General features: G+C 49.6%; 12 protein-coding genes across 12 annotated transcripts; 8 read left to right on the forward strand and 4 right to left on the reverse strand.

Moving 5' to 3' along the window:
* Positions 1-502: 502 nt before the first annotated feature.
* Positions 503-2,314, forward strand: N7458_006181 (alkyl/aryl-sulfatase; the record flags this gene model as incomplete). Its single annotated transcript, XM_056909563.1, has 1 exon — positions 503-2,314. The coding sequence occupies one exon, from the start codon at positions 503-505 to the stop codon at positions 2,312-2,314; it is 1,812 nt and encodes a 603-aa protein (XP_056765267.1).
* Positions 2,315-4,324: 2,010 nt separating this feature from the next.
* On the forward strand, positions 4,325-5,380 carry N7458_006182 (uncharacterized protein; the record flags this gene model as incomplete). Its single annotated transcript, XM_056909564.1, has 1 exon — positions 4,325-5,380. One exon carries the CDS (start codon positions 4,325-4,327, stop codon positions 5,378-5,380), a length of 1,056 nt encoding a protein of 351 aa, XP_056765268.1.
* A 514-nt stretch (positions 5,381-5,894) lies between these two features.
* On the reverse strand, positions 5,895-7,209 carry N7458_006183 (putative G-patch domain protein; the record flags this gene model as incomplete). The annotated part of the gene is made up of 2 exons (XM_056909565.1): positions 5,895-6,953; positions 7,114-7,209. 2 exons carry the CDS (start codon positions 7,207-7,209, stop codon positions 5,895-5,897), a joined length of 1,155 nt encoding a protein of 384 aa, XP_056765269.1.
* Positions 7,210-7,764: 555 nt separating this feature from the next.
* On the forward strand, positions 7,765-9,515 carry N7458_006184 (uncharacterized protein; the record flags this gene model as incomplete). Its single annotated transcript, XM_056909566.1, has 3 exons — positions 7,765-7,977; positions 8,054-8,413; positions 8,475-9,515. 3 exons carry the CDS (start codon positions 7,765-7,767, stop codon positions 9,513-9,515), a joined length of 1,614 nt encoding a protein of 537 aa, XP_056765270.1.
* A 184-nt stretch (positions 9,516-9,699) lies between these two features.
* On the reverse strand, positions 9,700-10,710 carry N7458_006185 (ankyrin repeat domain-containing protein; the record flags this gene model as incomplete). Its single annotated transcript, XM_056909567.1, has 2 exons — positions 9,700-10,158; positions 10,237-10,710. The coding sequence occupies 2 exons, from the start codon at positions 10,708-10,710 to the stop codon at positions 9,700-9,702; spliced, it is 933 nt and encodes a 310-aa protein (XP_056765271.1).
* Positions 10,711-12,104: 1,394 nt separating this feature from the next.
* Positions 12,105-13,490, forward strand: N7458_006186 (M24 family metallopeptidase; the record flags this gene model as incomplete). The annotated part of the gene is made up of 1 exon (XM_056909568.1): positions 12,105-13,490. One exon carries the CDS (start codon positions 12,105-12,107, stop codon positions 13,488-13,490), a length of 1,386 nt encoding a protein of 461 aa, XP_056765272.1.
* Positions 13,491-13,946: 456 nt separating this feature from the next.
* On the reverse strand, positions 13,947-15,062 carry N7458_006187 (threonine aldolase family protein; the record flags this gene model as incomplete). Its single annotated transcript, XM_056909569.1, has 1 exon — positions 13,947-15,062. One exon carries the CDS (start codon positions 15,060-15,062, stop codon positions 13,947-13,949), a length of 1,116 nt encoding a protein of 371 aa, XP_056765273.1.
* A 734-nt stretch (positions 15,063-15,796) lies between these two features.
* Positions 15,797-17,509, forward strand: N7458_006188 (M20 family metallopeptidase; the record flags this gene model as incomplete). The annotated part of the gene is made up of 1 exon (XM_056909570.1): positions 15,797-17,509. The coding sequence occupies one exon, from the start codon at positions 15,797-15,799 to the stop codon at positions 17,507-17,509; it is 1,713 nt and encodes a 570-aa protein (XP_056765274.1).
* Positions 17,510-17,851: 342 nt separating this feature from the next.
* Positions 17,852-19,960, reverse strand: N7458_006189 (uncharacterized protein; the record flags this gene model as incomplete). Its single annotated transcript, XM_056909571.1, has 8 exons — positions 17,852-18,560; positions 18,615-18,818; positions 18,876-18,958; positions 19,016-19,178; positions 19,236-19,341; positions 19,403-19,513; positions 19,577-19,684; positions 19,753-19,960. 8 exons carry the CDS (start codon positions 19,958-19,960, stop codon positions 17,852-17,854), a joined length of 1,692 nt encoding a protein of 563 aa, XP_056765275.1.
* Positions 19,961-20,771: 811 nt separating this feature from the next.
* Positions 20,772-21,268, forward strand: N7458_006190 (uncharacterized protein; the record flags this gene model as incomplete). Its single annotated transcript, XM_056909572.1, has 2 exons — positions 20,772-20,831; positions 20,891-21,268. The coding sequence occupies 2 exons, from the start codon at positions 20,772-20,774 to the stop codon at positions 21,266-21,268; spliced, it is 438 nt and encodes a 145-aa protein (XP_056765276.1).
* Positions 21,269-21,890: 622 nt separating this feature from the next.
* N7458_006191 (Zn(II)2Cys6 transcription factor domain-containing protein) lies at positions 21,891-23,685 on the forward strand (the record flags this gene model as incomplete). Its single annotated transcript, XM_056909573.1, has 6 exons — positions 21,891-22,122; positions 22,179-22,426; positions 22,476-23,169; positions 23,228-23,337; positions 23,390-23,489; positions 23,540-23,685. The coding sequence occupies 6 exons, from the start codon at positions 21,891-21,893 to the stop codon at positions 23,683-23,685; spliced, it is 1,530 nt and encodes a 509-aa protein (XP_056765277.1).
* An 866-nt stretch (positions 23,686-24,551) lies between these two features.
* N7458_006192 (GNAT family N-acetyltransferase) lies at positions 24,552-25,154 on the forward strand (the record flags this gene model as incomplete). The annotated part of the gene is made up of 1 exon (XM_056909574.1): positions 24,552-25,154. The coding sequence occupies one exon, from the start codon at positions 24,552-24,554 to the stop codon at positions 25,152-25,154; it is 603 nt and encodes a 200-aa protein (XP_056765278.1).
* Positions 25,155-25,416: the final 262 nt, after the last annotated feature.

Here is a 25,416-nt window from a genome sequence, read left to right on the forward strand (position 1 = left end):
CTAAAAAATAAGTACCTGCTTTATGGCGTCGTCCGTGACTCTGTACACGCTTCTACACGCTTCTCCGAGCCCTAGTAGAGAAGTTGATTGTCTATATGGTACATGGCAAGAGCATACTTACTATTTAACTATTGCAGAGATAACGAATTATTTTGAACATTCTATCACTTTTATTCATGTTGACATCATTTAGGAATGTATGGTACCAAAATTGGCGGTTATGTGGAAGGCGTTTACCTCTCGCTTGAGGAATTGCTGACGTCACTAGGTTGAAACCTCTCTCTTATATCGTCAAGCCACGACTCTACTTTGTCGATGTAACCGTCATAGGCGTCAGGATGGTGACAATATCTGAAGCGGCTAAAGAGGGCCTCTGTTCCACGTTTTTAAGCTGGGAATATCCACTCGCAATTTAAATGACCACATGCTATATGTGGCGAGCGATATTTTGACCATCATTCTCTAGAGCACTTGCGCCAATCAATTCTTCGATCCTCACTCGATGTCTATTCACGACGCAGATCGGGGGTTTATCGCAAAACTTGACCCCTGCATAATCAAACATCAAGATGGTCATGTCATTTGGAATAACAATGCATATGATTTCTTGATCAACGCGCCTTGTCCAGATACCGCTAACTCGAAGCTATGGCGACAAGCGCAGCTTGTAAGCAAGCAAGGCTTATTCAAGGTCGCTAGCGGTATCTATCAGGTTCGCGGATTTGACATTTCAAATATGACTATCATTGAAGGTGATAGTGGAATCATCGTAGTGGACCCTCTCACTTCCGCCGAATGCGCAAAAGCAGCCCTCAACCTATATCATGAGAATTGTGCCAAAAAGCCCGTGTCAGGCATGATCTATACACACTCGCACGCCGACCATTTTGGGGGTGCAAAGGGGGTCTTCGAATCAAATGAGGCTTGTACCGTGCCTGTCTTGGCACCGTATGGCTTTCTTGACCATGCTGTCTCTGAGAATATTTTCGCCGGGAACGCCATGGCTCGCAGGGCTACGTATATGTATGGCGACCAATTGCCAAAAGGACCGTCAGATCAAATCAGCTGTGGTCTAGGCGCAACGGTTTCTACGGGGACAGTGACATTGATACCTCCATCGGTGGATATCACGCATACTGGCCAAGTAGAGGTGATTGACGGGGTAGAGTTCGTCTTCCAAGTCACTCCTGGCACAGAGGCGCCTGCGGAAATGAACTTTTATCTACCTCAACGGCGGGCCTTGTGCGTTGCGGAAAATGCGACCCAATGTCTTCACAATATTGCCACTCTCCGAGGCGCTGCCGTCAGGGATGCTCAGGGCTGGTCTTCATATTTAGACGAGACGATTGTTCTCTTCGCGGGAACTTCAGACGTCGTATTCGCTTCTCATCATTGGCCCACATGGGGGCAAAAGAATTTGTTGAACTATCTTACGCAGCAGCGTGACCTCTACGCTTTTCTGCATGACCAAACTTTGCGCCTGATTAATGAGGGTCTAACAGGCATTGAAATTGCCGAGGAGTTAGAGCTCCCTACTCGACTGCAGGACTGTTGGCACACGCAGGGGTTTTATGGCTCTGTGAGCCACAATGCCAAGGCCATTTATCAACGTTACATGACATGGTTCGATGGAAATCCGTCTCATCTATGGGAACACCCGCCGGTCGAAGCCGCGAAACGTTATGTTTCTTGTATTGGCGGCGTGGAAGCAGTGATCCAAAAAGCAAGAGAATTTTCTGACAAAGGGGATTTACGATTCGCTGCAACACTTCTCAACCATGCCGTGTTCGCCGATCCCGAGAACACAAAGGCTAAATCTTTACTCGCATCTACGTACGAGAGCTTGGGTTACGGCTGTGAGAATGGCCCATGGCGGAATTTCTACATTTCCGGCGCAACGGAACTACGTGGTGTGAAGCCAGAAGGCAATGTGCTCTCTGGCCAGGGCGGGCTGGTTGAGGCGTTGTCACTTCGCCATCTCTTGGCATCAGTTGCTGTTCGTCTGGACGGTACTCGGGCGCAAACTAAAGACTTTATCATCGATCTATATGTGACTGATCGAGACGAGCACTGCCGTTTACTAGTTAGTAACGGGGCGTTGATACACCGCACTGGAAAAGGCTCTTCAAAATCATCTACATCGGATTCGGCGGATTTCTCATGTTCTCTTACATATGGTCAATTGGTTCAGTGCCTGTCGGCTAGGCAAACGGTAGGGACTTTCGGTGATGAGCAGGGAGATCGTTCCTATTGGGACAGACTGCTTGATCTACTCTCTACCCCGAAGGCAACGTTTGAGATCGTTCTTCCTTGACAGAAGTTTCAATCAAAATTAGTGTACAAATATAACACAGAAGTCCCGCATATATCAAGTTAATTGACAATTCAGGAGTCTTGAGCGTGTGCCAGTAGTACCTAGCTGACGCTGATGAGAGATGGATAGGATACTTGGACTTGAGCCAGACCGGTGATTATCAGCCAACCCGCCTATTTCCCGCCCTTTCCTTACAGCCGCAATAATCGACAAGGTTAAGATGATATGACCGAAACTTAGGTCGCTTATGCCGGCGGAGATCTCGAACTTGAAGATTCTGTTCTTTAGCTTTCTGCTGGCCTTTCCATTATGTCCATCCAATCCGGGATGTTGGGCAACGATTATAATATGTTGAACATATAGATCACGCAAGAAAATCTTACTGTCGAGCGTTATCGATCAACTTTGACCTAATAATATAGACACCCAGGGCAACGCGAGGCCCTCTGCAGGTACTGTGATCAGCAGATATGGCGAAGTTGAAAGGCGGTTCAGCGGCCGCCCAATTTGCTCTCTATCCGTCCATGCCTCTGGTTCTAGACCAGGTATCATTGCAATGGACGTACATACCAAACCCGTAATTTACGCCTCATCCATGTTTGATTAAGTGCATCATGTGATTAGGGGTTGGAATAGTATATCTGTGTTTCCTGACATGGAGCCAATATCGGTCGCCACCAAAACAAACAAAACGGGATATCATGGCTGATCATCTCATGGGCTCTTAGTTAGCTATGCTCCAAACTCGTCTATCCCACCACAAAAAAAGGTCGAAAGATGTCCTCGAGGAAACTCAAAATTCTATAAGCTCGGCGACCGATGACGGGCAAGTCCGTGGTCGGCGAAAGGAATCGCTACCAATGATATCACCGCTAGGACCATATCCGTGGCATGCCGGAGGATAAAATGCGGCACTGCACGAGCCGGGATCAGGGGGTTAGTACTCTTTTGCATCAAGTTATGTGTTCGTCGTCGATTGTGTAGTTCAATTGCCGATTTAGGGAGTTCACATCCAGTTTCTTGGATTTCGCCAAGTTGACTCCTCCTGTACAGCTGTTAGCTGGGTCGTCAATCAAGGAAGTACCAAGTCCCGGGCGGGGGGGGGTTCAGTTATCCCGCCAAACCCGATCTATTGACTCTAGCGCTGCCCGTTTTGTGACGGGTCCAACAGGGCCCAATGGCCCCCACCGCGTTGGGAAGAGATGAAACAATCAGAACAATCAGAACAATCGGGCAGAGAGAGGATCTCCACTCGTGTATCAAGTCCCCGAGGGCCATCTCCATTCCCATTTAGTACGGGCCAATGGCTGTGCTGGGCTCGGATCGTGATGAAGTAGCGGCTGCACTAGTTGGAGTACAGTAGATTCCACATGTCGAATAATAATTCCATGGTCGGATCGACCGATGGGATTGGTATCCATGATGATTTGATGATTCCATTGAGCATGGAGCATGGGGAAAAGGCGACGATCGCTGCCATGTGCGATATGTTGTCTGCTGGATGCGGTGTGCTGTCACTGTTGGTGCTCGTGCTGACCGTATTACTCTTTTCAGGGGGGGCCATTGAAAAGGAAAAGCAAAGGTGAAGTGGATGGTTCCTGGTTGGTTCCTAGATTTTCGAGGCGAGAAGGGGGGGCTGATAGTTTGGGATCGGTGGGTTTCCAGGGACTGGCGCTGGAAGGAAAACGGAAAACTTGCTGCTGCCCCCCCAAAAATTAAGATTACACCAGCCTTCATCTCGCTTTTTTTCTTCTACGGAGATCTGCTAAGGCTGATTAATTTCCCCCGTCTTATTCTCTTCTTCCTTTCCATCCATCATCCTCGTTTCTCTCTCGCCATCTCAACCAGCAACCAGAGATCCCTGCGACCTGCGACCCCATCGGCCGAGATCGTCGCTCAAACTAACGGTGGCGCAGATAATCGGTGCTAGCCACTATACCCACCACGTTGCGCCAGATCTATACAGACTTTGTCCAGCTACGCCATTAGCTCTCACGCCCTCCGCTTAAAATGGCGATTTTCGACTCGGAAAACCGCCCTCGCGGCCTGCGCGTTCCGTCCCTGACGGCCATGAAAAATGGCACCTCCGCCACAAAGTCCCAATTCTCCTTCCACAGCAAGAAATCCACCAATTCCCAACCAGACTCTTCTTCCACTCCAAGTCTGACGACTATTGTCCCGGCACCAGTACCAGCACCAGCATCGCAGTTCAAGTTGAAGGCAATGCCGCCTCCAAATAAGGATCTCCCGCCGACCCCCAAGGAGGAACTCCCACAGCCCGTTACTGCTCAGGCTCCGCCGAGGTCTTCCTCAATGGTGCCTCCACGTCGAGAAGTGCTTCGCAAACCACCACCGAGCGTGACCCCGCCAGTCACTACTGCTCCAAAGACAGGATTACGACAAGCTTCACAGCAATCTCCTGTAACTGGAACTCCCGCAGCTCCGCCGCAAACCCCGCAGTCGCAATCGCAATCGCAACCAGTGCATTCGCAGCCTGCATATAGACAGGCGCCAGCACAAGCGCAAGCGCAATCACCCATCACTCATTCACTACCAGTCTACCACTCAGCCCAGACCCGTTCAACACCTCCAGCACCCCAACCACTCCCCGCGCAAATAAACCAAGCTTCGCGGGGTCCCTCCGCACCCGCCTCACAATCACCGACATCCCAAGCACCACCATCAGACCTCCACACACAGCACACCTTCACCTCCACCGATGCTCTAACTCCACTAGAAGACTTCATCCCCACCCCGGAGGGCGGCAGCACACCCCTTGACCCAGCCTCCAGCGACGAACAAGCATCCCACACACCATCCGATGACATCGAGCCCATCGCTGCACCACTGAGTAAGATCCATTATGCCTGTTTCCAGGAACATCGGAATATGCCCGTGGCGCAGAATACATGGTGTCCTGTGCCGTGTATGACGTGTCAAAAGATGGATCGAGAGATTCGGCATCGGTGTGTGTTTTGTTGTTTGCGTGTTTGTGAGGGGTGTTATCTGGCCTTGCAGAGGTGTCGGGGGAGGTTGTTGGCCGAGTTGATGAGTCAATTGGGTTGATTGGGATGGATTATTGAGGAATTGGGGTTCTTTGGTGTTGGATTCTTTCCTTGTCCTTTCTTTTTCTGTTTCTTGCTGGAATATCTCACACCCTCTCTTTTATTTTTATTTTCCATGTCTCTTTTTTTTGGTGTTTTTCTGTTGCATGAGTGGCGCAGTGCGCCTTGTTGGGGGATTTGGGGTTCAGGATCCAGGTCTTGGGAGTTTGATCTTATAAGATCCAATTCCGAGCATACCTGAGACTGATTGATTTTCTGCGAGACGCTTCCAGTTTTTGCTTTCTATGATACCAGGGGGCTTTGTGTATAGTATGAGTTGCATCAGCATATTGATGTATTGATAATGATCAGGCTTAGCTTTGTGTCTGCCAAGTGCAAAACGCCAAACACACCGAATTCGATCAAGCAGGTGCGCATCAAACATGTTGCGGCACATTCAATTCAAGTCGTAAGTTTATCTATAGTTTAATCGTAACGTAGCATATCATTGTACATTGGGGAAGGAGGTTATCAGCTCAATCATGATCCTCCTCCGTCAACCCCGGACACCCCTCCAACTCATCATCCGTCTCATAGCGATGCTTGCACCAGAAACAATACCGGTACGTCTCTCGCAAATACACAACCAACCTCCGCAATCGCTCAGCCGGTTCAAGCGCATTGAAAGCATCCAACTCGGGATCCTCCTCTTCAAGCTCCTGCTCCACAATCGCAGTATATGGCTCCCTCATCCCGAGTGCCTGCTGATCATCACCATCCAGAGTAACGTCCGTGTAGCCCGGTAATTTAGCCCCGGGAAAGAACGAGGACGGTAGGGATGTTTGTAGTGCATGACGTGCTTGAATAGAGCGTTCGCGCTCCTCGCGCTCGCGGACTAGACCCCGGTAGAGCACGTTGAGTTGAGCGGTTGGCTTGTAATGCTTCTTTTTCGTCGGATCAGCCTTGCGAGATTCGTCCTGCGAATGGGCGCGGTCGGGTATGTCGTCTTCGTCGCTGTCAATCACGTCACCGGCCGTGGATTGTGTTTGTGTTCTTGATGTTTTGTCGTGAGATTGAGATTCGTCCTTACGCTCGGCTTCAGGCTGGGACTTGCTCTCAATCTCAGCTTCCGCCTCCGCCTCAGCATCTAATCTCTCCGCTACTTTCTGCGCTGCGCGAACATGCGCCTCGGTGCGTCGAGTCTCGCGCTCCTCGCGCACGCGATCTCGATAATCACCCTCCTCCTGCTTGATTTTCTTAGTTGCTTCTGCTGCTTCTTCCCGGATTTTGCGCTTCTTCTCGCTGTCTAGGCCGATTCCGCCGCGGCCCTCCTTGAAAATGAGATTCAATGGCTCTGCGCGGGGAGTCGGACGATGAGTCGAGGACGGGTCGGATCCCGTCGTGGTTGTCGCGGTCGAAGGACCGGAAGGATCGTTTTTACCGAGGGACTCGCCGGGTTTGAAGCCTAGTTTTGCCATCATCTTGAAACCCTTGTTGGATGGGTCCAGGGTGCTTTTTGCGAGGGCTTCATCGCGGCGGGCTGCTTCTTGGGCGGCGCGTTCGGCTTTGGAGGGGACTCGCCCGCGGGCTTCGGCCTGTGATGGAAGAGAAGAAGATTAGCGATCGGAGAGATATTGGTGCAACAGTCTTTCATTCAATCTCGTCGAAAGGATTGAATTTCCGAGCCTAGTTACAAAGGGAGAAGCAAATTCAAAAGGAGGCGGGAACGGAAGTGAGGGGTGGACGGAGTCTTACCTCTCGTTGCTCCCGGCGTTTTCGCTGAGTGAAGGTCTCTTTTTGAGTGGGCTCCTCAATCACCATGGACATATAGTCCTCCTCCTCGTCGGACATTGCGGCGATGTGCAAGACGAAGGTCCAGAGCAAGTCAACCGAGTCCAACTCGGATCTGCTTTTTTTCTTTTTGCGGGGAAAGGTGAGCCAGAGAGTGGAGCCGAGCCGCAACCAGCCACTGGACCCAAACCCAGCGGCTGCCACTTTCGGAACAAAGTTACAAACGACTGTTGTTGGCGACTTCGACTTGGACGGACCTTCAAATGTCCGCGCAAGGGAGGGGCCTATATTGAATCAGTCCTCCCTTTTTGTTCCAATGGGACATTAGGATGTCTGCCGATATCCTTTTCGGGGCTCTCTTTCCAAAGCTCCGCTCACCGACACCTCATCATCCCAGCATGAGGCTGTTCAGGCAACCGAGTCTAACTAATTGAGTAACAGATCGTCTCTGTTTTCGGACCCTTCCATCGCAAGGTCCTACAGTTACCAGCCTGAAGTAACCCTAGCCTGCATCTCGGCCCTTCTTTTGAGTCCCGGAGGACCGAATCCACTCATTCATAAGGCTGTTATGTGATGGGTCTCCAGACCTTTCTTTCGCGTCCATCATGGTCGGATATGGCGAAATTTTACATCTTCTTCCTCCTGTCCCTGGCCGCTGCCAAGTCTCCCATCGTTGATCTGGGATATACGAGCTATGAAGGTCGTTCACTTGCCAATGGTGTCTCACAGTGGCTTGGGATGCGCTATGCTGCTCCTCCACTAAATGAGCTGCGCTTTGAAGCACCCCAGGATCCCCTCTCGCAAAAGGGAGTTCAACAGGCAGCCCAAGTATGATCTCCCTGAATTAAAACCTCACATGATCTGCCAATTCTGTCTGGTTCTCCATCGCTAACTCTCTGCCTAGCATGGTGCTGTTTGTATTCCCGTCGCCAGCAGTCTAAACGCAGCTGTGCCTGGTGGTACCTCGGAGGACTGCCTATTCTTAGATGTTTACGCCCCCACTGACGCACTGGAGTCAAATAAGAAACTTCCAGTGTACTTTTTCATTCAGGGCGGGGGATTTGCGTCTTTGTCTAATCAGAATTACAACGGTACGGGCTTGGTCGAGGCCTCGGAGTTGAATATCGTGGTCGTCACCTTCAATTACCGTGTTGGACCATACGGTTTTCTTGCTGGTGAGGAAGTTGAGCAGAAGGCTAGCTTGAACAATGGGTTGAAAGATCAAATCAAGGCTCTCCAGTGGGTGCAAAATCATATCAGCAAGGTAAGTCGTACTTTCCTACATCCCACTATCTTGGGTGGATATAACTGACATGTATCTCTAGTTTGGCGGCGATCCTGACCACGTCGTCATCGGCGGCGACAGTGCAGGCGGCGCATCCGTAACACTCTTGCTCTCTGCATATGGCGGGCGAAACGATAAGCTCTTCGTCGGCGCTGCCGCCGAATCTCAAAGCTTCGCAAATATGCTCAACATCTCCGAGAGCCAATTCGCATACGACAGACTAGCCACCCGTACAGGCTGTGACACAAGCAGCAACTCCTTCGCCTGTCTACGTAACCTAGACATTGCTGCCCTCCAAGCACAAAACATTCCAACCCCGTACCCAGGAGCCCCAGGAAATCCATTGTACTTATACGGTCCAACCGTTGATGAAGATCTCGTGCAAGATCACACCTACAAACTCTTCCACGAAGGGAAATTCATCAAAGTACCCGTGATATTCGGCGACGACACAAACGAAGGCACCATTTTCGTTCCAAAGAGTACCGCCAGTGTCTCCGACGCAGACAACTTCATCAAAGACCAGTTCCCAACCATCACCAAAGCCCAACTATCCGAAATAAACAGCATGTATCTCACCGAGGACCAGACCCGCAATTTCCCAAACGCACAACCCTACTGGCGTCCCGCAAGCAACGCTTACGGTGAAATACGTTACATCTGTCCAGGCATCGACATGTCCTCCGTCTACGCCGCAGCCAACATCCACAGCTGGAACTACCACTACGCCGTGCTAGACCCATGGTCCGAAGGCAACGGCACGGGCGTCTCGCACACGGTGGAGGTGAACGCGATCTGGGGGCCGCAGTATGTTAGCGGGGTACCGCCGGAATCGTATTGGAATATCAATGCAAATATTGTGCCTGTCATGCAGGGGTATTGGACGAGTTTTGTGAGGGCGTTAGATCCGAATAAATATCGGTATCCTGGGAGTCCGGAGTGGAAGACTTGGGGGGAGGGGGATGATGCTTTCCGCAGGATTTTCATTCGGACGAATGAGACGAGCATGGAGAGTGAGCCGCAGGCGCAGCGGGATCGGTGTAAATATCTGGTCGGTATTGGGGAGAGCTTGAGGCAGTAGTTGGTGGTGAACTTGACGGGGCTTGTGAATATTTGCTGTTAACATAAGGTTGGTTTGGCTTGGTATATGGCTAGACCTGGATGCACTTCATAGTACATGGTTGGAAATGTCTTCCATTTCTATACATTTGCCTTCATTATTTACATCATCCTCCAAAGTATATTAACTCATGTAATGGATCACATCACGCCTTATATTCAGGAGGCGGGGCTGCAGTCGTGGGTGCCACGGGCAGTGACGGACCCTTGGCATGCGTGTTCGCATGGTTGCGCAATAACATTCTGATCTTCGGATCCCTCGTCGTCTGCGAGGGAGTAAAACCATAATTCTCCTTCGCATCAATGACAGGGCCATACTCAAGTATAAGCTGAATCAGCTCTGTATTCTCCGTGCCAACCGCCCTGTGAAGCGCCCTCTGCCCAGAACTGTCTTTCATCTCCACGTCCGTACCATGACTCGAGAAGATCCGAACCATCTCGACCTTCCGCATCTCAATTGCCCGATGGAAAAGCAAATTCTTATGGCCATTGCACGTTTTCCCCAGCTCGGGATAATGGCGCAAAAACACATCCACGGCCCGCTCATGGCCCTTTTCCACTGCGTACGCAAAAGGCGTGTTCCCCGTGTAATCCTTTGCATGGACCTGTAAACTAGGCCCACTCATCCGCTCTCATAAACTCCGCGTCAACCCATTGTCATGCTTCAGCAGAATATCACAGACATCATGATGTCCCTTCCTAGCTGCTAGGTGCAGAGCCGTCTCATCCCCCGACGGCGCGAGCGTTGTAGCACCACAATCCAGCAGGTTCTGCACTATATCCGCATGACCAAACACAGCAGCGATGTAAAGCGGTTCATTTCTCCCATTCTCCTTGAAATTACAAGTCGAAGGATCGTAATCAAGCAGTACCCGGACAATCTGCTTATGTCCCGCCCTGATAGCAAGGTGCAGTGGAATAGCATCATTGCCATCCTGAATACTCGGCGATGCATTCTTTTCAAGTAAAAGACGGGCAATATGCCAATGGCCCCTTTTCGCTGCATTGTGGAGAGCCGAGGTTCCGACCTCGTCTACGGTATTCGGATCTGCTCCGCTTTCTAGCAGCGTCGTGACGAGGTCCAGTCGGCCATGATCGGCTGCGATGATGATGTTTTCGACCGGTTGGTCTTCTTCGGGTTTTGATTTTGTTGCCATTCTGATAAATTTCCGAAGTTGATTCAAATAATGAAGCTGGGAATGGTCTCTCTTATGTCGCGATATCGTGGTTTGTTTTAGCGTGCCATGTCAACTAAGCCTCATTTTGGTACAACTAAGCGAACACCCCGTCTCTAGTACGCCTTGCGCCTCGCCCTGCCAAGACGGATCTAATGATCAGTGTTGGCCACTTCAGATTAGTTGTCGCTGTGCTGGAGAAGGACTGGTCGGCATAGAGGTTGAAAATGTGGTCATAGTCATGATTAGAAGGCGAGCTATGTATCTGTACGCGAATTCATCACAACATTTAAGCCGCAGTGTTAAATCAAAATTTGGTACGACGATTGCGGTCGCACAGTGCAAGTGGTATTTCTCGTACTGGGGTGGTTGAATATCGGAGTCTTCTGAGAATAGGGCGACATGAAAGACAAGTTGGTTTTGTTTCACGTATTGCTCCGGCCAGCAGCCAAATATGATCAAGCGAGTGCAACGTGGCTGACGACTTGTGAACCCTGAACACCATTCAAGATCTGCCCGTGTGCCACATGACCAGTCACATTCACCACGCTTTCAGATTCCCCGAGGAACATTCACATAAGATTGTCCTAGGGGCAGAAATGCAAGCGTCTCAGGAGACCTGAGTCCTGGACGTTGTCTGTGGACCCCGCTCGATACCATCTGTAGTCTTGGGCGTTAGGCTGAATCGAGTCGGCGAGCGGACTTGGACCGTTGATCATGAGGACATTGATTCACTGTATCCTTGCGAGCCACAAGCTCGACCTCCTCAGAACTATGTCCTGGCCGAGTCAGTGAAAATAGCTTTGTCTCTGGGACTGGGACTGTTGCTGGAGGTTCCGAGAATGTTAGATTGAGAAAGTCAACCCGATTGCCGCTTTCCATGGCGATAACGGGTCACGGTATGGCCAGTTGTCAGAAGACAAGACGGGGTATTCTAAAAGACTCGCGATCTTGAGCTGATTGTTCATTCTTGTGGTTTGGATCTCCACCCAGCCAGTTCTGACACACATGACCAGAGGTTGCTTTCTTTTATCGCTGCATGATAGATAAATCCAGGAGGAAAAGAGGGCTAAGTTCCTGAATTTGGTATATCAGAATGTTTCCCTCGGAAAAGTCTGGCTCGCTATCAATCAGGATTACAGGGGTTTGTTTTTAAGCTTTGGCCCCGCTGAGGGGTGTTTTCCACATGACAGGGCTGCAATCATGAAAAAGCGCGGAGCAATACTCCTAATTTGGACGAGCGGAATATCTTCCCATGCTGATTCAATATGCTCAACATGAGGGGTAGCAGATTGGGTATAAGAGCTATCATGCTCTTGTGCCCTTGGAATACACAAACAGCTCAATAATCTTCTTCCCACCACCCTCAGACAAAGATGGCACAGGTCAAGAAAGCCCAACCCTTCAAGAAAGCCCTCTACTTCTCAGAAAATGAGTTCAAAGACCGTCAACAGCGAGCTTTGCAGCTCATGGAGCGGGAGAATCTCGATGGCTTCCTCATGACAAAACAAGAGTCACTCTACTACTTGACCGGCTTCGATACCTTTGGCTATGTCTTCTTTCAAGCTATGTACTTCCACAAGGATGGCTCCATGCGGTTGATCACTCGAATCCCGGATTTGCGCCAGGCTCTCTACACCTCCATTTTGGATCAGAAGGATATCCTCATCCGATCTGACGACGCCGGAAGCAACCCCGTGTCCCTAGTGCCCAAAGTCCTGCAGCAATTCGGAATCAACTCACCATCCAAGCGAATCGGCTATGAGCCTGACTCCTGTTCCTTGACACATCGTTTGGGAAAGGCACTGGAAGAAGCTGTGAACGGTCTTTGCACGTTGGTCGACCACAGCGATCTGTTCACCCGGGAGCTTCGCATTGTCAAATCAGAAGCCGAAATGCGCAAGGTTCGAAAGGCCGCTTATCTCGCCGATTTTGCCCTCATCCGTACCCTCAAGCTGGCAAAACCTGGGGCCTACGAAGGCGATCTGTGGCGGGAGATTGTAGGCACAGTCTACGAGGGCGGCGGGGATGATCCTGCTAATGAGAACATCCTCGTCTCGGGCAACAAGGCCGTTCTCACTCGCTATTCGACGGGCAAAGATAAGATCGATCGACAGCTCACCCTCGAGCACGCCGCAGCATACAAGCACTATCATGCGTGTCTGATGCGCACGATTCCCATTGGTGGCATCACCAAGCTAGCGCGAGATATGCACCGGGTCAATATACTTCAAATGGAAGCAGCTATGGCGGCCCTCAAACCAGGCCGAGAAATTGGCGACGTGTTCGAGGCTTATGCTCGTGTTGCGGACGAGAACGGCTTCCGGGACCAACGCTTCAACAGCTGTGGCTATAGCTTGGGTGCGACTTTTTCCCCTACCTGGATGGATTTCCCCATGTTTGTGCGCGGCCAGAATGTGGTGGCGCAGCCGGGAATGGTGTTCTTTATCCATATCATCCTGATGGATAAGGCCACTGATACTGCCAGTTCGATCGGTCAGACTGTGGAAGTTACTCAGGATGGATGTGTTGCGTTGTCCAAGCTGCCTTTCTGTCTTACACGGAGACAGACTATTGCGGCTTGGAAGAAGATTCGAAAAGAGGACTACGGGTTCACCAATGAGGAGATCGATGATGGGGAGAACCTGCAAGATGTCGAGCTCAGCGATGGGGATGTTGATGAGGAGGACTATGACGTTGAGTACGATTTCAGTGACTATAAGCCCGCAGCTGCGCTGGGAGACCCGACTCGGAGTGCTTAGATTTGTCGGCCAAGCGAGGCCTGTTTGGTCTCGTTAGATCTTTCCTTTACAATTTGATTTTTGATTTGGTCTCTAGTTTCATCGCAGCTGTGATTTTTCAGTATGTTTTCGTGGGCCATCTTGTATATTTGGTGATAAAGTCATACATGCCTAATTCTAGTAAATGCTTGTTAAATTGTAACGTGGCACCTTGTTTTGCTAGCACAGCGTACTCGCCTAATATGAACCATCATCTGGAAATTAACGCTTGTATCTGCAGAAGATGTTAAAATGATTCCGTCTCATGGAAAAAACAAACTTATACCATTTTCATCTGATTACCTCGATCTGTGGGAAATATCCAGAAACCAGAAGTCAACTCTAAAAGCCTCATAAAGAGAATTTTTCAATTGCAAAAATATTCTGGTCATTGAAACTCTGTTCATAAACAGGGTTCAGAGCCTCGAGACTCGCTAACTAACTATATTCATTCATCTTCGAGGTACTCCCATATCCACCCGACGGAACCTTGGGGATATGGTCTGGGGGTAAAGCTTTGGTTAACCTCACAGTTTCAGCAATGGCAGCTTTGAGATTCTCAATTGCCTCGTCGCTGATCTGATGATGCAAAGCAATCCGCTCATCCATAAGCTTTACATTGAAGTTTTCACATTGCTCCAGCAGAATCCCCATATCCACGGTTGACCTCTTCGCGTCGATGAAAAAGAAATTCGTATCAACCGGGATTTGAGGCACAACACCCAACGCCTCCAGATCTTTCTCCAGTTTCTTCGTCTTTTCATGCGTCTCTTGCATTGTAGGCCAGACCTCCTCTAGAGCAACCAAGGCTGGAGCCGTCAAAACACCCGCCTGTCGAATGCCGCCCCCCATCTGCTTTCTCAGCCACCTAGCCCGCTTGATATTGTGCTCGGTGCTAGCAAGAACTCCACCAATTGGTGCCCCGAGACCCTTGGAAACACACATGGACACAGTGTCAAAATGCTGACAGTAATCAGCCAAAGAGTGACCAGTAGCTGCTGATGCATTCCACAGGCGAGCCCCGTCACAATGAACCTTGATATCGTGGGCATGCGCAAACTCTGAGATCCTCTTGATCTCTTCAATAGGAGTTACCACTCCACCTATGGTCACCTCGAGGCTGATCACTTTCGTCGGCGCCGTATGAATATCATCTCCCAGAACGGTCCACTTCTTAACATCGTCCAAAGTCAAGAATAGACCATTGGCTGGATGTACGGGCGTCACCATGGCTTGAGATAAGACCGCCAACCCAGACCCTTCCTCGGCGTAGACGTGCGCGCGGTAGTCGCACAGCACCGAGTGTGGAGGTTGGTTGAGGTGAACGCGGACTCCGATCTGGTTGCCCATGGTTCCAGAGAGCATGAACAGGGCGTCTTCCATTCCCGTCAATCGTGCGATTTCTTTTTGAAATTTGATGGTGGTGGGATCTTCTTGGTACACGTCATCTCCGAACGATGCGGTCGTCATAGCTGCCAACATGGATGGTGTTGGAGTGGTAAAGGTGTCGCTTCGGAATTCGTTGGCGGCCGGCGATGCTTTGGGGTTCAACATCTTGGTGGTTTGTGGTGGTATATCGCAGTTGTCAGGAATATCCATGTATGAGCTCGATTTGAAATACTGGTTCTTTGACCTCAATGTGTCCTTTAAGAATAGTAGAGCTTTCAGCGGTTGGTAAAAGCAGGGAGCAGGACGTTCCACGGGGTGTCTCAGTAGAATGCTGCGAATTTGACCTATTAATGACACTGTTTAGAGGGCCTATTTTCGAGTATGACGGGGAACAAAGTAGGCTTTCCGCGAGCGTTTGGCTTGGTACTGATAGCTAATCCGTGCGAGGGGTGCAAGGTAGAATGTTTTGCTGACCTTGGTCATCAAGCGGAGTAAAACTCCTACATAGTCCATAGGGCGGAGTAAGATACCTTTCCAGTTTATTACGCGCTGTAAGACACTAGGATAGGCAATAAACTCAATTCTTATCAGTTTCCGCCTCTAGTGGTTACATCGCCACATGAATTTAGCTTCCTTTGCCCCGCAAACGAGAACATGTCATCAGGGCGTTGAGCCCGATAGACTTGCTATGCTAGGTAGATACCAGAATAACATGAGCGATACAAAATCAGTTAGAAAGATATGCAGTAAAGTAATGGTTGACACACAAAATCTAATCGCGGGTTTTGGGAGCCTAGACCACGCGACGAAATATATCGTGCACAAAGTCCGAGACGCTCCCACCCTATCACGCTCCTACCTCACCCAAAATTTACCTTTGACTTATCACGCCTCTCACAATGACAGAACACATCAATCCTCGGCGAGATAAGAGGTCAACTAGCTCGTGGTTCATGCACGGTGCACTCGTAATTGGCCTTGTCTCGGCTTTGATCGCATTCAACAACTACCAAACCTGGTCCTCTAGCCCACCCGGGTTGGACATTTACAACCCTGGAGCGAATAGCGGGATATGCCAGCAAGTACAGAAGCTATCTCCAAGGAACAAGCAAGTCGACCAGTATGTTCGTGAGAAAGTCGACTCCGTTGAATACAGCCGAGAAATCATCAACAAGCTCTCTGGGATCATTCGCATTCCATCCGAAAGCTATGATGACCTGGGCCCCATTGGCGAAGACGACCGATGGAACATATTTTTCCAAGTCGAGCACTACATCAAAGCCAAGTATCCCACGGTATTTCAGAACGTGAAGCTGGATCACGCCAATACACATGGGTTGATCCTAACGTGGGAAGGCAGCATTTCACCCTCAGAGGCCAAGCCAATTCTCATGCTCGCGCATCAAGACGTCGTACCAGTGCTTGCAGAAAACGTCAACGATTGGACTCATCCACCGTACGACGGCCACTATGATGGAGAGATTATTTGGGGTCGCGGCGCGACCGACGACAAAGGCTACCTGATATCCATCATTGAGAGCTTGGACCTATTGATCAAGAGTGGGTTCAAACCGAAAAGAACAGTCATTTTGGCATTTGGCTGCGACGAAGAGATTAGTGGCGAGAATTGTGGGAGACCTATTTCGGATTTCCTTCACAAGCAATATGGGGACGACGGGATTTATCTGATCATGGATGAGGGTTCTACAGGCATCCAAAGGGAATTTGAACAATCCTTTGCCATGGTCAGCGTCGCAGAGAAGGGCTATCTGGACATCGCGATAAATGTCTCATCGATGGGTGGCCATGCAAGCAACCCACCAGACCATAATGTCATCGGTATCCTATCGGAAATCGTGGTCGCGATTGAGAGCAACCCATTCCCAGGAAAGGTCACGCCGAAGAATCCGATGTTTCGCTTCCTAGAGTGTGGTGCCATCCATGCTCCCGATTCGAGCTTCCCCATGGCAGTTCGCCGCGAGTTAGGCATGGTCGCCCAAAACGATAGCACCAGTCAGGAGCACCTCGCAAATTCACTGGATGATATGAGATATTACTTCAAAACAAGCCAGTCTGTCGGAAAGATCAACGGTGGTGTCAAAATCAATGCCATCCCGGAAACAGCGTCTACGATGATCAACCTGCGCCTGGCCGTGGAAACCTCTATTGCTGAGGTTGAGGCGCACTACGAGGCCCTTGTCGGGGCAATTGCCAAAAAGCACACCCTGGCATTTTCAGGGTTTCATTTGCCGTGCAGCTCTGAAGAAAAACGGAAAATATGCATGATTGGAGTTGACGCCTTAGAACCAGCGCCTGTTTCCCCTGTCGATGCGGAGGCCTATCGCATCTTGTCTGGAACCATCAAAAATGTTCTCAAGCCACTGGGTACGGACGATGAGCTTATTGTCACACCCTATTTGATGCCGGCCAACACCGACACTAAGTTCTTTTGGGCCTTGACAAAGAACATTTACAGGTTCACGCCTGTGAATTTGGTGGAAAACCTCAATCGGGCACATACGACTGATGAATTTATTCGAGCTGATGAATTCGTGCGAGAGCCGCTGTTTTTCGCGAGTTTGATTTTGAATGCTGATGATGTTGTGGGCTAGTGAAGGTGCGAACTATGAAGTGCATGTCATCCATAAGACTTGCTGTTCATGATGGAAAAGATTGGAGAAACGGCCTAACTACTTAACTCTCCGCTAGAACATCAAACTATCATTACAGAGTACATGTCAGGCCGCTTCTTTAGCAAATTCTATAGGTCCCATCTACGTTTTCATTACAATATGCGCCTTTCAACACAAGTAAGAACTTTCCACACATGAAAGTCTGGCAGTTCAATCAAATGATTTCGTTATTGTAACGGAACAACAAGAGTTGTACAAAAGTGACCTATAAACAGAGATAACCACCCAATCCAAACTGTATCCCAAAGAATAACACTCAGACTACTCGAACCACTTGTTGAGCCAACCCGAGACCTTGCCTCTCTTAGGCGGCTCATACAACTCCTCATAGAGGTCAATCTGGGCCTTGATACCTCCAAGCTGAAGATCTGCCTGCCCTGGCCGAACATAATGTGTCCGCTTAAAGAGCTTCCAAAACGCATATGCCACGATAAAGAACCCAATCATCAGGTAAGACGTACAGAAAGTCGGGGTGTCCCAGTGACCATTAATGAACACGGTGTACCCAAGAATCAAAGCCACAATGAATGTCATCACCGCGGCATAGTATGCCGCATAGGGCTGGAGGTATCCTCGATACGGCAAAGTCCTTCGGTCAATACCCTGGCGTTTGAGAGCAGCGTAGAAGTGCAGGTATGTCACGACCGTAGCAAAATAGTTGATCATATATGATGCAGTGCAAATTCCCACTAGCCAGTTGAGGACGGTGGCGGAGGCATTGCCAAGTTGCAGCAAAGAAAGAAGGCAGAAGGCAAGCGCTGCGATGACCGAGTAGACCGGGATACCGAATTTGTTGCATTTTGCAAAGATTGCGGGTGCCTTGCCGTCTGCTGCCAGGCCATGGAGTGTGCGAATCGACGAGTAAACAACGTTATTTCCACAAGAAAGGACGGACGTCATGATAAGAGCATTGACTAGGGAGGGAAGACCCTTGATTCCAAATTTGACCATTGAAATGACGTAGGGGGAGCTATAACATGGATGAGCTCTGTGTTCAGGGGGATTATAGGATGGGAGAGCTTACGCTGCGCCGGTGCCACCTTCGGTTCCGTCAATATATTTGAGCAAGAGCTCATCATTATAAGGAATGACAATCCCGACGCAGAGAGCGCCGCCAAGGAAGAAAAGGAGGAGACGCCAGACGAAAGATGAGAAAGCTCGGTGCATCAATTTACGCGGATTCTCTGCTTCGCCAGCTGTCATGGAGATGAACTCGGGACCGACCATACTGTATGATATAATTAGTCACGCCATGATGAAAGCGAGATAGAGAGGGGATACTCACGTGAAAGAGGCCTGAATAATGCAAGAAAGAAATCCCAGGAAGCGTCCAGTGTTGCCAGGAGCAAGGTACTCGACAAATGCACCCTTAAAGCACGATAATTAGCTAGATAGTATGAACACGTTATGCTGGCTTCGACTTACTGGATTCTTCCAATACGTAAAACCATAGGCCCAGTGGTCTGGATTGCCACCAACCATGGTAACGAAAGTATAGCAGATGAGTCCCAGCATGAGGAAGACCTTGAACATGGCCAAATAAAACTCGGCAGTTCCAAAGTACCGGACTGCAAGCCCGTTGAGACCACTAATTGACCAGATTAGTTTGATTCTCATTCCATTGGTATGTAGATTGGTGACATACGCATATATCACTAAGCAAACCATCACGACCGCAACTATCGGGACCTTGTCCGTCCAGTAGGTAAGAAGGACATTGATTGCCGTAATCTCATATGGAATGGCGAAGGCTTATCATAGGGAATTCAGTCAAAATGGTCAAATATGGTGGACACAAGAGCTGGCACTTACCCATCAGGAAGAAGTAGTTCCAGCCCATCGCAAAACCCCAAGCATCATCAACCCAGAATCCACCCAACCGGATAAAGGGAGAGGCAATCGGGAGATAAGTAACCATTTCGGCTATACACAATGGCCTTATTAGTATACGTCGCTTCTAGAGAATAGGAGCTGAGGAGGCCTCACCAAAGCATTGGTTAACACACCAGATGACAGTTCCATAAACAACAAAGCCCAGGAAAAGACCTGCAGGACCGCCCTTTGGTAGACTTGCACCCATCTGTACAAACAGAGCTTTAAGATAAAGTAGACAAAGTTAGCCCATTCTTTTATTCTTTTTCGACAGATAGCATTTTACTAACATGTTCCAATCGCACCACCCACTGCCAGCAGCTGAATTTCCTTTCCACCTAATTTTCGTTGAAGGTTCTCCGAACCAGCGGAGATGAGCTCAGAGGTCAAGGCCTCCTCGTTGTCGCGCTTTTCATCAAAGCTTTGACCGAGGTCTTTCGTTGGCCCGAGGGGGTCCTTGCGCTCACCCACCTCAGGAGAGTGTGTGCCGGGCTCCATGATAGTTGGAGTGCCCGAAGACAGAAGATCAAAGGGGATTCAGGTCGTGAAAGAAGATGGAGAGAATATAGAAACAGTGAAGATGAAAATAACACGCTGATAAAGATTGAACATTGGATAGAAATGGCCGAGTTATTAACTTGATGCACGGCGTAGGAGCAAGTTTCCTGATTCAGTCTTCCTCCTGCGTCTCGAAGATCCCCGCACTTTGGCCCGAGCGTGGCGCCGCCACCACGACCACAAAACGAGGGCGTCAGATAGGGTCAGATATCGTATTTCGGGTATTAGCTTTCGCGCGGAAAGCATGCGTTCCAGCGCTGTGGTTCACGGATCATCATTCATGATTCGTAGTCTATGTAAAGGAATAGCGCCACTCAAGTCCCTGTTCGTGATATTTGTTTAAGGGAGACTGGCAGCCCAATGCATTGAAAGGACTGTTGGCACTCCACTCCATCCGAATAAGAGGCTTTGTCCAATGGCTCAATTGTCAGTCCAAGCCCGTTCAAGGGCATCGGTTGCTAAACAACTGGCCAATTTCACCAACTCCACAGCTGGCCTGGATTTGACCCTCCGTTTGTTCCATAGCCTTGTTCTTATCGGGGCAGAACTTGATAAAGATACTGTTTTGAGATGCTCCATTGCAGCGTCACAGATAGGACTTGGTCAGTTTTCTGGTCTCTTCAGTGGCATTTCAGTGCTAAGACTTCTCGCAGGGAGGCGCTATCTCCGCTTCTTCTGTTTTCTTGACTGTTTTCAAAATGTGCAAGACATATTAGCTGCAGGGTATCCTGTAAGAAACAGGACAGCGATGATGGATTTGGTTGAGTCCAGCTGCTTGGGCATGTATCTTCTCGTGGAAGGCACCACTATGGTAAGGACCCCCAGCTTCCGGCTGTCTGGACGATCACACAGTATTGACATAAGTCGCAGCTGCATGATATGGACATCTTTTTGATTTCATGGTACACACCCATTTTACTTGAAGCCTACAAGTTCTGGTTCTATGCTATCTGTGTGGCTATTGCTAGAACTGTCTCGGATCTCTTCCTTGGCCCTGTGGCACCTGGTACTCAGAATGGCTCTACGAATGAAAAAGAGAAAGAGAAGGAACCTTCTCCCTCCTCATCCTCGAAACCGTCTTCTTCGACTGCATCTCTCTTGAACCGATTGGTGATTGACAGCTTGGACTTGATTATTCCTGGGTCTTTACTGGGATGGATCCCGGTGAGCAACTGGACAGTTGCCCTTGCTATGTTAACGAGCACCATACTTGTCTGGCCCACCGCTTGGGCAAAAGCGCAAAACTAAATCGTCATTGTGGAAGGTAAGACGGTGTGTCAGCCTTCAATGAGATGGAATTAGCGACTGTCGATCGGAATAACCCCCTGAACGGAAAAGCCCCTCGTGACCCTTCTTGAAAATGACTCTCTCCATTGCAGGACGACAACAATGTATGTTAGAATTCTCAATGAACGGCAAGGTATACCTAGGTACAATCGTATAGTAGTCTAGAGCAATAAAGCCTGGCTGGTTTCTTAAAAGGCCTCGTGGGTGTGGGGTAGCCTACCCCGCATTACTGACTCGATGGAATGATAAGAATCAAGGAGATAGCTAGCAACAGTACTGCAGTAGCCTATCGGCCTCTAGTCGAATATCTCGTAAGATGAGATTAGAGATAAGGGATGAGAAATGCCCCTGGATAGAGAGATGTTTGACCACCTTCATTGAAAATCACTAATTAGAACTTACCATTGGAGTTCTGTCTTTTCCAGCCATTCCAGAATATCTCTGGCCGTTATATCTACTTTACTCGAGTTGAATGCGGGGTCTGCTAACACCCTCGGGCAATTTATCACGTTGACTCAACCTATCCCAGTCCTTCGCCACTGTACATGATTTCCTCCTCCAAGCGACCATCGACCACCGCGATATGCGTGTGACCAAGGGCTGTGCTCGCTGTCGCCATCGTCACGCCCGCTGTGTAGTACCCGCCGGTGCGTCATCGTGCTCGCGCTGTACGCGTCTAGGCCGGCAATGCCATCTCCAGCCGCGCTTCCATTTCAAGCCTGTCCGCCATATCTGGCAGCAATGCGAGGATGCTCCCTCGCGCTTCGATCTCGTTTGGGATGAACAGCAGGTCTGGGTCGGGGTTTCAAGCCCAGGTATGCCCTTCTTGAATGCGATGACAAGATGATCTAGTAACAAAACGCTGCTCTAGTGACCTTCGTGCGAGAGACCGACGACTTTAGACGTGAAACCCCCGAGCCGGACGAGAATGACCGGGGCTTTGAGCTCGCATATTCAGCGCCAGACGATAGCCAACTCACACTTCCAGAACTGATTGAATCTATTCCGACCGAAATACCCTCGAACGATTCCACCAGTCAAGAACCAAGTGATGTCGCAGCACCGTCCCCGCGAGAGGCATACTTGATCCGCTCTTATATTCAAAAGATTGCAGCCGTAGTGAGTGTTCTGCCAGCAACCAAAAAAACGGTCGTCCTAACTGTACCAGGCAGATATATGTGACCCCCAGTCGCACTTCAGCACCGAAGTCCCACGCCGAGCACTAGAGGAACCGATGCTTCTAAAAGCTCTCCTAGCCCTCGCTGCCAGGCACGATGCTATATTGACAAATAACGACGACTGCGAAGCATCAGGCTTCCACGGAGAATGCCTACAATTACTCATCATCGCCCTAAATCAACCAGAGGAAACCTACGACGATAACCTCCTCATCACCGTCGTCGTCCTCCGGTTCTACGAAGAACTCGAAAGAACAACAGACAGAAAATGCCACCTCCTCGGATCCAACCGCCTCCTCAATCTCATGTCTCGGTCTGCGTCGTCGGGGGGATTGGCCGAGGCAGTGAGCTGGCAATTCCTGCGTCAAGCTATCTATTCGTCTATAGCGCAGTATGAGCCGATACAACTGGATTTGCGGAATTATGAGCGCTCTTCGGTCTTCCATCGGGATGATGATGCGGCACTAGCGAATGCGATTATCTTTTTCTGCGCGCGTATTGTTCAGCTATGTTGCGCCGTGCCGGGATACGCTATTGATCGGAAAAGCTGGCAGCGACTGGCAGATTGTGTCGAGGAGTGGCATTGCAATATGCCGCGGAGTTGGCAGCCACTGCGATATCAGCCGCCCAATTTGTCTGCGGATCAACCTTTTCCTGAATTATGGATCATGTCGCCGCCTGCTGGTTAGTCTTGCTTACGCCCTCCTTGTCACACAGTGAAGCTAACGACCCTTTTTCACAGTCGTTGGGTTGCAATATTACCACGCCTCTAGAATATTCCTTACATTATCAGATGCACCATCGCAACAAATGACAGATTATGAAATGTCGCGAGCCCGCCTCATCGCAGAGGTCCGTCCTGCTTACCTCCTTGACCATGTTCCATCACTGATATCCAAAATAGAAAACAGTTGCAAGCCACCTTGTAATGGCTATTGGACTATCATTATCGAACGAAAGTGTTCAAAACAGCTACTTCATCGCCTCGCATTTGCTTCAACGCTGTAAGTCCGTCCCTCGACAGAAAGCTCGGAACTTTCTAACCTGTATATAGTTGGATATTGCTTGAGGCAACCAGCTGAGCAGCAGGGAGCGCTGAGATTTTTGTCTCGAGTAGAGAAGAACCTGGGGTGGCGTACCTCGTGGATCGGGCGAGAATTAGAGCAACAGTGGACAGAGAGGGCTACATTGAGCTCTTGAGGCTCATTGAGAGTAGCGTACTTGGCGACTGACAATCTGCATTCACCACATAATAGACGAAAGGCCTGGTATGTTGACCCTATTCAAGAGTCTCGCAATTTCGACGTCAAGAGATTGTCAACGTCAACGGATTGTAGAGTGAAGCTCTCAATAGCCGCCGAGTAATGTTATGGGAGACAGCATCGCGATATTCTGAGCCATATCTAACCGGTCATACGCGAAATGTAAGATGATCTGAACAATAAATAGTGCGTCCTCTCCGTGAATCGAACCTGCAACCTTTCGATTCCTTATATACTTCACGGCGATGCTCCATCCCCCTCCCACGATGCTCAGATACATCATCCAGAGTCAGCACCGGTCTCACACCTCATGAATAGTATTCTTCTATAGCCCGTATTACCCTCAAAGGCCTCTCTAAATTTTTAAGATTACATAAATCTAGAGCTCTAGATCCCCTAAAAGAATGATTTATAAAAGAATTAAATAAAAAATATAAAAAGATCTTTATCCGCGAAGTGGTGCTATCACCACCTCGCATGCCCACCCGCCCACTCTCCCCGCCTAGGGATGTGCCCGACCATCCCGTGGAGTTATACTCAACACTGGAGGCCTGTACCCATTCCCATATGTTTGCCCTTTCCAGGGCACACCCAAAGGTCAATAGACCACTAGGCCATATGAGGGGGGAGAGTGACTGGAATACCAATACTGGGATTATATCCTACTCTTGACTTAACTCCTTACCGGCTGATAACGCTAAGGCCTCCCACACTCGCACCACCATAGTTCTCCAAATCTTCCAAAGAACCTCCGCCTACATGACATCCACACCAAGAACTCATCAAGCACCCTCAAATCCAACCATGTCACATGCAGTGGTAGAACTAGCACAGGCACCAGACCTGCCATCCATCGGCACCCTCCACGCCCGAGCCTACCACCCAACAAGAGAATGGCACCGCCGAATCTTCCCCACCTCCGTCGCGCCCTGGTGGGAATACAAATACAGCCTAGACATCGCAGATCCCAACAACTACGTTCTCAAAATCTCATTCTCCGACACTCCAACTACAGTTCTGGGTCTGCTCTCTCTCCGCAAATACGCAGCCAACGAAAAAGGAGCCGGACGGTGGACGTCTTGCTTACCACCGCCGGAAGCTGACAGGGAAGCGGTCGACACCATGGTCAAAGCGATGATCGAGCACCGCGAGCGATACATGCTTGGGCGTGTACATCTTTGCATTGATCATTTTGGAGTTGATGATGCGTATCAGGGGCGTGGGATGGGGAAGACGCTTATGGCGAAGGCGTGTGAGATTGCAGATGCTGAGGGACTGGATATTTTTGTTGAGGCTAATGAGTTTGCGGAGAGCTTTTATAAGAGTTTCGGGTTTGAGGAGGAGGATAGACTTGCTCTTCCTCCTGATGGTGTGACGCAGTGCTTTCTTATTCGGCGAGCTAGGTGATGGCCTGGATTGGCTGGTGTTAATTCTTTGGAGTAGTTGATAGCATTCCAGCGCTGTTTTCTACCAGGTATATAGAAGAGGAATCAACCAATCACTTGTACATATCATAGCTACGGGTTTACAGCCTGTCGAGCAGCAGACGAAGAAAACTTCATTGGCTGCTACTTGTTTATCTACAATTGACCGACCTAGATTATGCGAACATACTTTGACGGAACGAGACAGAACAAATCATGGACAAGATTTTGATAGACATGACTTT

The sequence above is a fragment of the Penicillium daleae genome, assembly GCF_028827525.1.
Source record: "Penicillium daleae strain IBT 16125 chromosome Unknown utg000006l_segment0_segment0, whole genome shotgun sequence".
Taxonomy (NCBI): domain Eukaryota; kingdom Fungi; phylum Ascomycota; class Eurotiomycetes; order Eurotiales; family Aspergillaceae; genus Penicillium; species Penicillium daleae.